Below are 11,984 nucleotides of genomic sequence, written 5' to 3'. Positions count from 1 at the left end.
CCATGGTGCAGTTCGTTGGTCGTCAAACCATCAACAAGCAATGGACCCGAATCGTTCTAACGTGTGTAAGTCTTTGATTGAAGATTTAGGTTTAGACAGTAGCATGGAAGAAGTATGCGAACCAAAAATTAGTTCTGTGGTAGCAGACGAGGGCGATATTCACAGCCTTACCCAAGAATTATCTTCAGAGAATGAAAACAGACTGGCAGACGTTGGCGAGACTCGAACGTCGACCGGCGCGGGAGAAACGAAACTAGAATCTACTTTCACTATTGGCAAGAAAGACGACGATAACAACAACACCAACAATAACACTAACGACAACAAGAAGAGCGACACATCCTTTGGTACCAATGACGACGATATTTTACCTCACAAACCGCCGGATTTTCTTTCGTCTCCATTCTCGACTGATTTTCCCTGTGTCCCAATTCTACCCAGCGTCACTCCAGATGAGATTTTGCCAAAGACCACCGATTCCTCTTCATCTAAAAGTGATAACAAAGATAGCAGTAGCAACAGCACTACCACCACCACCACCACAGCCGCCGCCACCACCACCACCACCACGACCACGACCACCGCCACCACCAGCAACAACAACAACAGCAATAATACCAATAATGATTCGAAGAAGACAACAGACAGTAGTAGCGTCCCGGAGAAAAGTTCTTCGAGCCAGTCTGGTAGTTCCGATGCCAACTGTGCCGCTTCAACGTCGAAGGATGGTGCCACATCAAGCAATGAAGACAAAACCGATGCGAAACCAACGTCGTCCGATGAAAAACACAAACTCGAAAATGCCGACGAGGGAGATGCCACATTGGCGAAGCAGAAAAAGGAGAAACACGAAGAACGGTTAAAGATGCAGTGAGTATAACGATTCCTTGGAGGAAGAATTCACTTTTGGGTTGCAGAACCAGTTTTTGAAATAGGGTGGTCACCATCTTACATACTGTTGTTGCTGTTTTGCTCCAAGATCTTTGTCTTAATTTTCCTTTATAATACCTATTTCTTTATTACCCACAAGGGGCTAAACATAGAGGGGACAAACAAGGACAGACATAGGTATTAAGTCGATTACATCGACCCCAGTGCGTAACTGGTACTTAATTTCCTTTATAATACCATTCACGTCTAGGATGTTTTGCAGAAATTTTAACTGAGCCTTAACGCTGTGAGTTGGCAGAATCGTTAGCAAAACTGACATAATGCTTGGCGGCATTTCCTGCTACAAGCAAACTCCACCGAGGTCGACTTTGCCTCTCTTCATTTCGGGGTCAATAAAATTGAGTACTGGGGTCGATGTAATCAACTTACCCACTACCATGAAATTGCTGGCCTTGTGCCATTATTTGAAACCAATATTAACTGGGCCTCAATACTTGATTAATACTTTATTTTATGCACCTGGAATGAGCAAAAAGTGGAGTTCACTTCAACTGGATTTGAACTCAGAACATAACAAGGAGTATGTAAATGCTGTAAGGCATTGATGTTCAAATCTCAGGCCTGCTGCATAGCACCAATAGGGCAGAGGAACAGCTCACCTTGCTCACTTCTATTGGGGTAACTACAAGACACCTCCTGCTGGCATAAGCTTGACAATGGAGAGAGAACAAAATGTAATTAACCACAGCAGGTTTAAAATGTCTTTTGAGAAAATTTAACTGACCTGTGGAAGAGGAAGACGTAGAATAAATGGTGAGAAAGGAACTTCAGATGTTGGGCCTCACTGAAGGGCCACAATTTATGTTCCTAACACTAGTTAATGATAACAAAGTTATTTACTAAATTCTTTATTATATTTAAAATTAATTGAAAGAAACACAGAGCATCTCAAAATAAATACGGTAACGAAAGGGTTAACATCCAGATTACTCTGTCAAATCTAATGCTTATTTATTCACTGAACATGATCGATGCCAGGCCTGCCTGTCTGGCTCCTGTGCCGGTGGCACGTAAAAAGCACCCACTACACTGAGGGAGGGGTTGACATTTGGAAGGGCTTCCAGCTGTAGAAACATTGCCAGATCAGATTAGAGCCTGGTGCAGCCGCTGGCTCTCCAGACCACAGTCAAACTGTCCAACCCATGCCAGCATGGAAAACGGACATTAAACGATGATGATGATGATGATTGTTTTGAATTAATCGTGCATTATCTTGTCACTTCGATTGTTTTTAGAATGACATTGTAGGGTAGGTGTGAGAGGCCGGATCCGACCAGTTTAGTTTGAACAAAAAACAGTTTAAATATTTGGGCCGGATATTCCTGGTTTAAATACTAAAGGATTAATGGTGTTTCTTCTGACCCTTTACATTCTGAGTTCAAATCCCGCCAAGTTCAACCTTTACTTTTCATCCTTCTGGGTATCAATATAATCGACTAAGCTTGACCCCTTGAAATATCTGGCCTTGGGCCAAAATTTGAAACAATTTTTATTATTATAAATGGTGGGCTTGCAGGGTCGTTCAGAGCATTGAAAAACACACAACACACACATAAATACATATAACGCAAATACACACACATCAGTACACATACAAGCACACACATATATACATGAAATGCAAATACACAAACAAACTCTCTGATAAATACATGCAACGCATAAATATTCTGCATTTAACCCTTTAGATACCAACCTGGTCATGCTGGAGCACTGCCTCTAGTCGAACAAATCGACCCCAGGACTTATTCTATTGGTCTGTTTTGCCAAACCGTTAAATAATGGGAATGTAAACACACCAACATTGGTTGTCAAGTGATGGTAGGGGGACAAACACAGATGCACACACACACGCGCGCGCACACACACACACACACACACACATGCACACACATATATATACGACAGGCTTCTTTCAGTATCCCTCTACCAAATCCACTCACTAGGCTTTGGTCAGCCCAAGGCTATAGTAGAAGCCACTTGCATGTCCTAAACCTCAGCTGAATAATTTCAGAGTTATTTTATAATTTTTTTTATTTTCAAAATCAATTTAAAAAAAAAAAGCAGTGTTATTTCAACAGAAATAACAAAATAATTTTAATGATTTTACTTGTTTGTTCTTCTTCTTCTTCTTCTTCAGAGTTCTTGTGTCCAATTTCTCTGAGGAACAATTGAACCGTTATGAGATGTACAGGAGAGCAGCTTTCCCCAAAGCTGCCATCAAAAGAGTGAGTCTTGTACTGTAGTTTTTTGAACACTATTTCAGTGGTTGTGTAACCTCTGGATCAACCTTGGTCTGTTGCATATATTATAATGGCCAAATGTGTGTCTTGGCATTAGACATGGGGATATCTTGTAGCAGTGTGATGATACTGAACGATGTACAAAGATGTCTTTCATAGCATAAGGACTGCATAGCTTGCATTGCACCAGAGCTTGAGTGCATTCTATAACATGCAGTTGTTGCTGCAGTTTTGATACATTCTGTTATTAGAGAATGCATTTTTTAGCAGCTCTTTTCCATCAACTGCAATGATGGCAGCTTCTGTTTCTTCAGCTACATAATGATGGCAGTGCATTGAGTTCCAGTAGAGATGGAATTTCATGGTTTGTTAGTGAGACCCACAATGTCATGGCTGACTGGTGTTGAACTTGGAAGGAACAGCAGACCAGTGGTTTACAAACTGAAGAGAAGCAAAGATTGGTTCAAAAGTGTGAGAGAGAAAGTCCCCCAAAACATAAATCTTCAGTAAATGAGACAAAATAACCTGTGGGTGGATTTAGTTAATCCTGGTTGGTGTGGAGTCTGCCTGGATGACAGGAGATAAAAAATGTGTAAGATGTGGGCCAAAAAGACTTGGTATTCTCTGATGGTTTTGGTTGGATACAACTAGAGGGAGTGGTATTGACAAATCTTTGTGTTATGATCTGTGTGCCTTGCAGTTGACAGCTCATGTTGGTAAACACGTATGTATGTATCTCTCTCTCTCTAAATATATATTTGTGTGTGTGACTAGCTATCTATCTGTCTGGTCTGCCCATCCATCCATATATATATATATATATGTATATATATATATATATATATATGTATATATATATATATATAAAAGTAATCCATCCATCCATATATGTATATATAAGAAAATTTAGAAAAATCTGCAAAAATCTAACATATACTCTTACAGCTGTTTCAATTTAGCCTAAAATATTAAATTACAATAATTAAATCATTATAGTAGGCAGAATCTCATCAGAGGGGTTGAAAAGATATGCTATTAGGTTATTATGTTTCGTGTTTTTGAATCATCTCAGCAGACTCAGTATAAATATATGTGTGTGTGTATGTATAAATATATATGTAAATATATATATATATATATATATATATATATATATATATATATATATATATATATATATTATATATATATATTGTTTCATGTCTAATGAATGAGAATGAGAAAGAACTATTCAGTATATTTGTTGTAAAGGATATGGTTTTCTTTTACTAAAACTGAAACTGATTTTGTCTTGTGACTCAAATTTTACACCTGAAGATGGCAACGTGAAACTCAATTTCCGTTCCAAAAAAAAAAAAGTTCTATACACATATTTTTTAATATTTATAATTTCAAATGATGTTTATATATGTTTTCAATATTGTTTTGTACTTTCTCTTTTCCGCAGTTAATGCAGTCCATCACAGGATCCTCTATTTCGCAGAATGTTGTCATAGCAATGTCTGGCATAGCTAAAGTTTTTGTTGGAGAAGTTGTTGAAGAAGGTCTGTGGAATGCCAAGATTTCTTTGTTTCTATGTTCCGTCCCTACCATTCTGCCTTTTATGTTGGAATCTCAACTCCTTCCATTTCATCTTTGTCAACCTTAGAGTGATGGTCCTTACACTAACAAACATTTGCTCTATTTTCCAGCATATTATTCAAAATAATATACAGTGCATACATGTTGTGTAAACCTTCAAACATTGTCCTTATCTTTCCAAATATTGTTGCATTTCGCAGGGAATTTTTGGTCCTCTAAAATAGTATTTGTGTATAAATCAACCCACCTTTTTTGGCTGTAAATATTTTGATTAGAAAAGTTTGACCTGTATGCTAGAGAAAACAATATGTATTCTGAGATCATCATCATCATTTCCCATGCTGGCATGGGTTGGACGGTTTGGCAGTAGCTGGGAAGCCAGAGGGCTGCACCAGACCTCAGTTGTCTGTTTCGGCAAGGTTTCTACAGCTGGATACCCTTCTTAATGCCAACCACTTTACAGAGTGCTTTTTATGTGGCACCAGCACCTTAATTCACCAAAATAGTTTGTCATTCTCAAGACAAGTTGAATAAAGTTGGATTTGGGTTAAGACCTGTAAACTTGTCAGTACAATTACCTAAAGACAATAAGGGAGTTTTTATGACGATGCTACATGTGCTCAAATTAGCTGCCACACCTGTTTTTAAATTACACCATATCAGTTTTAAAAAGAGTGAAGGAAACATTGAATGATGTAGTCCTAGGTATGCTATGTCTGAAAGAACAAGATATGATTGTTGTGACTGGAATAACCCTTGGCTATAATTGTTTGTTTTGGGGGAATATCTGAATGTGGTGTGTTCCTGGTTACCATGGGACACCGCGACCTCTGCATGTTTGAAGAAGGGATTAAAAAGCTGAGCAACCGGAAAGGAATCCAGCTATGAAACACTGCCCCAGACAAGCCATCCATCCGAAGCTAGCGTGGAAAAACGAACGTAAACCAACGACAATGAGGATGACATGACCCGAGTTCGGTTTAAATGTCAGATGCCATTTTTGTATTGCAAGGGACACAACTCTGCCATACTTTTATTCTGTTCTATTTCGAGATGAATATTAATTTTTTAAAGTCGTTGTAAAAAATTATCTTTTGTTTTATGCACTGGAGACTGACGTTTAATCATCCTTTTATCGAGGATGAAAATTATTTTGAGGTACAAGGACTGTGGGGTTGAAGGGCTGCACTAAACTGTTCTGGTTGAGACCAGGGCCTTGTGAGCAGCATTAAAAGCTTCCATTCAAATCTTTCTTATGATCTTTCACCTCTCTCTCTCTCTCTCTCTGAGGTTTGGTGCAGGCATGGCTGTATTCATTAGGAATTTACCTTGTAACCACGCGATTCCAGGTTCAGTCCCACTGTTTGGGATCTGTAGAAGATCAGACATAACTGTGTGGTCAACAAGTCTGTTTTGCAACACCTTAGGCAAGTGACGTCCACTATCGTCCTGAGCTGAACAATGCCTTGTGAAGGAATTTTGGTAAACAGAAATTGTACAAAGCCTGTCGCGTGTGTGTGTACATACACTCACTTATGATTGAGTGTATACAAGTACAGTCATGGCCAAAAGTTTAGAAGATTTTTTAAAAATAAAAATTGTTATGCCCGAGTAAAATTCGATTCAAATATATACAACGTAGAGATCTATTTATCTAATAACTGATGGTTAGATTCTAATTTTCCAATCTATTTTGTTCCAAAATTTTGCAAATTAAATATGATTTTGGACATTTGATATAAAAATTCGGTTTTTACAAACCTATGTTCCAAACTTTTGGCCACAACTGTATATATATCTGTGTGAAAGTTTAGATTCTTTACTGGACTCAGCTATGGATATTAGTGACGCTTGTTGTCATTTCCCTGTCAACAAATCATTCACTGGCTCTGTTCTTTCAAAGGGAAAGTGGAAAGGAATCTCCCTCACTCGTGTAACAGGAAAGGGTTAGCAACAGTTCAGGCATTTAGCTGTAAACCAATGTCTCAATAACGTATTCATCTAACTCATGCTGTCATAGAAAAACAGATGTAAAGCAAGTGTGATATATATATATATATACACACTTACACAGTTATATGATGATGATATACATGTATATATATATATATATATATATCATCATCATCATCGTTTAGCGTCTGTTTTGATGATGATGATGATGATATATATATATATTTATATACACATGTATATCATCATCATATAACTGTGTAAGTGTGTATATATATATATATATATGTGTGTGTGTGTGTGTGTGAAATATAACATGTCTTGAATGGCACAACTATGCAGAGTGGACTATAATAACTGTTATAATTTAATTGTTCATAGACTGATATAATATTTTGGAATATAAGAATTCCTTCTTCAGATATTGCTAGGAATTGATCGAGTCACTGCTATAATCGTTTTATATATATATATGTCTATATATATATACACACAATACTATTTTATATCCAAACACATGCATATTTTTTCTATTAAATGTATTTAATATTCTGTGTAAGTCGATCTGCCTAACTTGCTTACCATTACATTTACTCATCTATGTCTTTCGTGATTTATATCAGAGTAAGATCTTAGCATTCATTGAGAAAACTGATAGACTGGTGCTTTCAAACAAAAAAAAAAAAGCAACATTTGATATTTGTTCCCCATCAAATTGCATAACCAGTCGTTTGTTACTCTCATCATCCAGAGTGCAGGATGTTCCTTTCGAGCTTTGGGCCTCAGGGAAGCAATATGGCTGAATTCCTTTCAAGCGTTGGGCCTCAAGGAGGCTATGACCAAGACCTTTGGCATTATGTTATGCTTGAGAAGAAGACCCATCAAGCTGAGCAAAATTGCAGCCGTGGCAGATACCAGTGTCACGCAAATTGGCACCCATGCCGGTGGCACACCCTGATGTCGTACAAATGGCAGCCATGCTGGTGGCATATAAACACACCCATTACACTCTTGAAGTGGTTGGCGTTAGGAAGGGCATCCGGCCATAGAAAACTGTACCAAATCAGACTGGAGTCTGGTGCAGCCTTCCAGCTTACCAGCCCAGTCAAACCGTCCAACCCATGCCAGCATGGGACAACGGATGTTGGATGATGATGATGATGATGACGATGTGCTTAGTTGCAGTTGAAAATACATAGTGACAGAACCATTGGAGCGATGTGAGTGTTTTATTCTGTTCTCCGTTGCCATTGGTGATGCTTTAAATCTTAATTATTCTTTGGATTTCATGTTTGGCATCTAAGGGTGATTTTCGTTAGGCTCACATTCCATCCTGTACACTGACTCGACATTCATGTAAATAAATGGAGTTAGTTGTCTCCCTTTCATATTTGTTACCTTGGAAACAATAAATATTTTTGGTCTTTTATTTTTAAAATAATTTCTTTGTTTTGTTTTTGTATTCTTCAGCCCTGGATGTGCTTGAACAGTGGGGTGAGAGTGGACCACTCCAGCCAAAACATTTGCGTGAGGCAGTCCGCAGACTGAAACATCAAGGCATTGTACCGACAACGAAATTTAAGAAAAGTGCTTTTTTTAGATAAATAAATGATATAAATGACTGCTTTTGTAAATAAATATTTATTGAAATTTATACTGTGTCTTGTCAGGTTTTATGAACAGAGCTTGCCAGTGCTGGTGCCTCATAAAAGGCACCTGTCCACTCTGTGACAGGGTTGGTATTTGGAAATGCATCATCATCATCATCATCATCACTGGTTAATGTCTGCTTTCCATGCTGGTATGGAGGAGGCGAGCAGGGAGCTGTCCAGCCTGGTTTTTACGGCTGGATGCACTTCCTAAATGCCAACAGCATCCAGCTATAACAACCCTGCCAAAACGGACAGTGGGGTTTGGTGCAGTTCTCTGGCCTGGCCAACTGTCAAACCGTCCAACCCATGCCAACAGGGAAGATGGATGTTAAATGATGAGGAAGGCTGATAAGAAAGAAGATGCACATGATTCACAGGATTTGTATTGTTGGATCGTGTAAATGTTGGAGCACACATGAGTGGGGGGGGGGATGAGGACAAACACACACATATATGCTTGCCTAAAGCACTACAGTGGACTGGACCTGGAACGATGTAGATGGGAAGCAAGCATCTTACTACACAGCTATATTTGCACCTATGAATATATATTTATATATGTGTATGTATGGCGAGAGAGAAAGAGATGTTTTGGCTGAGGAACCATGAACAAATAAATTAGTTTGTTAAAATTTTATGTACACTAATCATTAAATGGTGGTGGGAATGGATGGATGCAATTTCATGTCTGCCACTAAATAATTTGTATTATGGCTCTTCCTTTCTTCTTCTCTTTCTGCTCGTTAGTTTGTTTCTCCATCAGTTGAAGGGCAAAGATCTGACTTGTTGCCAGGACACCACCATTGACCCACTCCAGCCTCTCACCCATACATGCATCTTCTCTCAGTTTTCTTCTATTGCTGCTGCAATGACCTCTATGTTGTGCCACCAACTCGTCTTGTGCCATTGTGACCACAAACCCATCATCATCATCATCGTTTAGCGTCCGCTTTCCATGCTAGCATGGGTTGGACGGTTCGACTGGGGTCTGGGAAGCCAGAAGGCTGCACCAGGCCCAGTTTGACCTATACTAATCTCTAATCTTTTTTGATTCCAAAAGTTTAGTCCTCTACAAATTCTTTCCCTGCAGCAGTTATAAACAGCATCAGTTTGTTGCTGGTCTTGGAGTGTCTATGAAGACAGAAAGGTGAACCTGACTGGTAAACGTTCACTCCTGAATGTTTGTATGAGAAACCATGTTTAAAAGAGTGAAGACCCACCCCCACTTTGGTCGGGAATGACTTTGGGATTGCAGCTGGAAAGTTACCCTTCTGGGGCACAAGTCTAGGCAATGTTGTGTATGGTCACCCAGGCATACCAGTTTCCCCTCTCCATGCCACCAGTGTTATCCAAGGGAACGGCAAAGGGGCCGATACAGCTTGGCACCAGTGACATCACAATTCATTTCTACAGCTGAGTGAACTGAAGCAATGTGAAATAAAGTGTCTTGCTCAAGAACACAACACACAGTCAGGTCTGGGAATCGAACTCACTGTGTTGTGATTGTGAGCCCAACGCTCTAACTACTGAGCTGTGTGCCTTCAAATAATTAAGTTAATGTGCTGCTAAAGATCACCTGTGTCGGCACCACATAAAAGGGCACATGGGACAGTGTCACATATGAAGCACTTGTGCTACATGGAAAGCATCTCTGCTGGGACCATGTAAAAAGCACCCAGTGCACTCTGTAAAGTGGTTGGCCTTAGGGACGACATCCCGCCGCAGAAACCAAACCAAAAACTGACAATTGGAGTCTGGCACAGCTCTCTGACTTGCCAGCTCCTGTCAAACCGTCCAACCCATGCCAGCATGGAAAACGGATGATGATAAGGACGAGAATCAGAAGAATCCTTTTGTGCTCTTTGAGGGTTTTGCTCTGGTATTCATCACCACCATCTTACCTTCTTGCTCAACTTTATATAATGCAGGGCAGCCATGTATCTTTTTTTCCCTACCATCAAATCACTTCTTCCCCACCATCAAATGCTCCCACCACCACTTATCTGGTGGAGGGACAAGAGGGCTTTTTTCCCCCTTTTTCCTTTTCTTGTTCTTTACCTGTCTTGGAAGTTGGTATCCTCACTAACGCTGGTGGTGCCAAGAAAAAAGGCACTGCAAAGTGGTTGGCACTAGAAAGGCATTCAATGAGAGGAACCACACCAAAGCAGACACTGGGGCACAACGCACCCCTGCTGTTCACCAGATCCTACAGACATTAATTGAGGATGATGATGGTGATGATGCTGTTGTAGTGATCAAAAGACACTAATTAATCATTGACAAATTACTGTTACTGCAAGTATGGGAGACAACTCAACATTTTTGATCTTATTATGTCCTCATCAGTAAAATTAAAACATAGTCTTCATGTTCTTGCTGAATTAACGGTGGGAGGAAAAAATCACTGAAGCATACGACAATGTACATAGATTCATGCCTAAAGACAGACTTAATAGAGAGTAGCTACAAATTGGTACTGCCCCCCCCTCTTTTTTTTTTAAATCTCAAATTTAAAAATTAGAAAAAAAAAATGCTTTGGTCTTGGCCCCAGTGGCTAAATAATGGTATTCACAATAATTTTCGTATCTGTGGGCTCTGATTAAACAATATATTAAATAATGAGTAATTATTTAATATAATTCAGCACAATGTTTCTTCCCTTGATCCAGTGGTGACCATCACACCTTTTTCTCAAACGTATATATATCTGCTATCATCATCATCATCATCATTTAATGTTCATTGTCCCTGCTGGCATGGGTTGGACAGTGTGACCAGGGCTGGCAGGCCAGAGAGCTGCTCAAGACTCCAGTTTGATTTGGCATGATTTCTACAGCTGGATGCCATTCCTAATGCCAACCCCTTTACAGAGTGTGTGAGCTGCTTTTATGTGGAACCACCCAGAAGGATGGTCTTAACACTTCTGCTGCAGGCCATGGGTGTTCTCAGTCCTTTGTTAAACTTGCCTGGAAGGTTCAGCTTCTCAAGTTTATTCTGAATATGTCCTTCCTGTTTTAAAAACGTAAGGTGCGATTTGTTATTTCTGGAATTTCATGGATTAACGGAATTGTTAAAGCGTTGGACTAAATCTTTTGTGGTATTCATTATGGCTCATTATGTTCAGAGTTCAAATCTCGCTGAAGTCAACACTATGATATTCTGGGATGTGAATATAATTATAATAATAAAAATTTATGGATAATTATTGACTATAGCAGCGTCAATGAAAGTCAATAAACATGAATGAGGAATGTATAAAGATAACTTGTCTGTCCTGAGTGATAGAAACAAATAATATTTAAATCTTATTATATATATTTGGCTCTTAACAGAATAGATATAAATTTCTCTTCCTAAATTTCTTTTCTAAAAATTATCAACGGCAGCCTTTGACTTTTATATTCAAAGGATTTTTTATTCAGATATTTACAATATTATTATAGCTTAATTTGCTTCGAGATCCAATGTTCAAAGAAAAAAAAAATCGTAATTTTTTTTTTTAAATGACTCACTAATTTTTAACAAGTGGAGTGAACTAATCGTTGATACTGAGAGATAAAAATGGTAATCCACAATAGCTTACTTTTACTTCTGGTCACCAAAA

At 38.9% G+C, this 11,984-nt stretch overlaps 1 protein-coding gene across 1 annotated transcript in view; it reads left to right on the top strand.

Moving 5' to 3' along the window:
* The window catches only part of LOC115220579 (transcription initiation factor TFIID subunit 11), an 8,392-nt gene extending 10 nt beyond the window's left edge, over window positions 1-8,382 (top strand). The window contains exons 1-4 of the mRNA XM_029790730.2: window positions 1-870; window positions 3,092-3,179; window positions 4,642-4,738; window positions 8,199-8,382. The exon at window positions 1-870 is cut by the window's left edge and continues 10 nt beyond it. Of these exons, the coding sequence (XP_029646590.1) occupies window positions 41-870; window positions 3,092-3,179; window positions 4,642-4,738; window positions 8,199-8,332 (1,149 nt within the window). The 5' untranslated portion in view covers window positions 1-40 and the 3' untranslated portion in view covers window positions 8,333-8,382. The remainder of the gene's footprint in view (window positions 871-3,091; window positions 3,180-4,641; window positions 4,739-8,198) is intronic.
* Window positions 8,383-11,984: the final 3,602 nt, after the last annotated feature.

Source organism: Octopus sinensis, linkage group LG16, assembly GCF_006345805.1.
Source record: "Octopus sinensis linkage group LG16, ASM634580v1, whole genome shotgun sequence".
Taxonomy (NCBI): domain Eukaryota; kingdom Metazoa; phylum Mollusca; class Cephalopoda; order Octopoda; family Octopodidae; genus Octopus; species Octopus sinensis.
The sequence above is the reverse complement of the archived record's forward strand: the minus strand, read 5'-3'. Positions and strand labels throughout refer to the sequence as shown.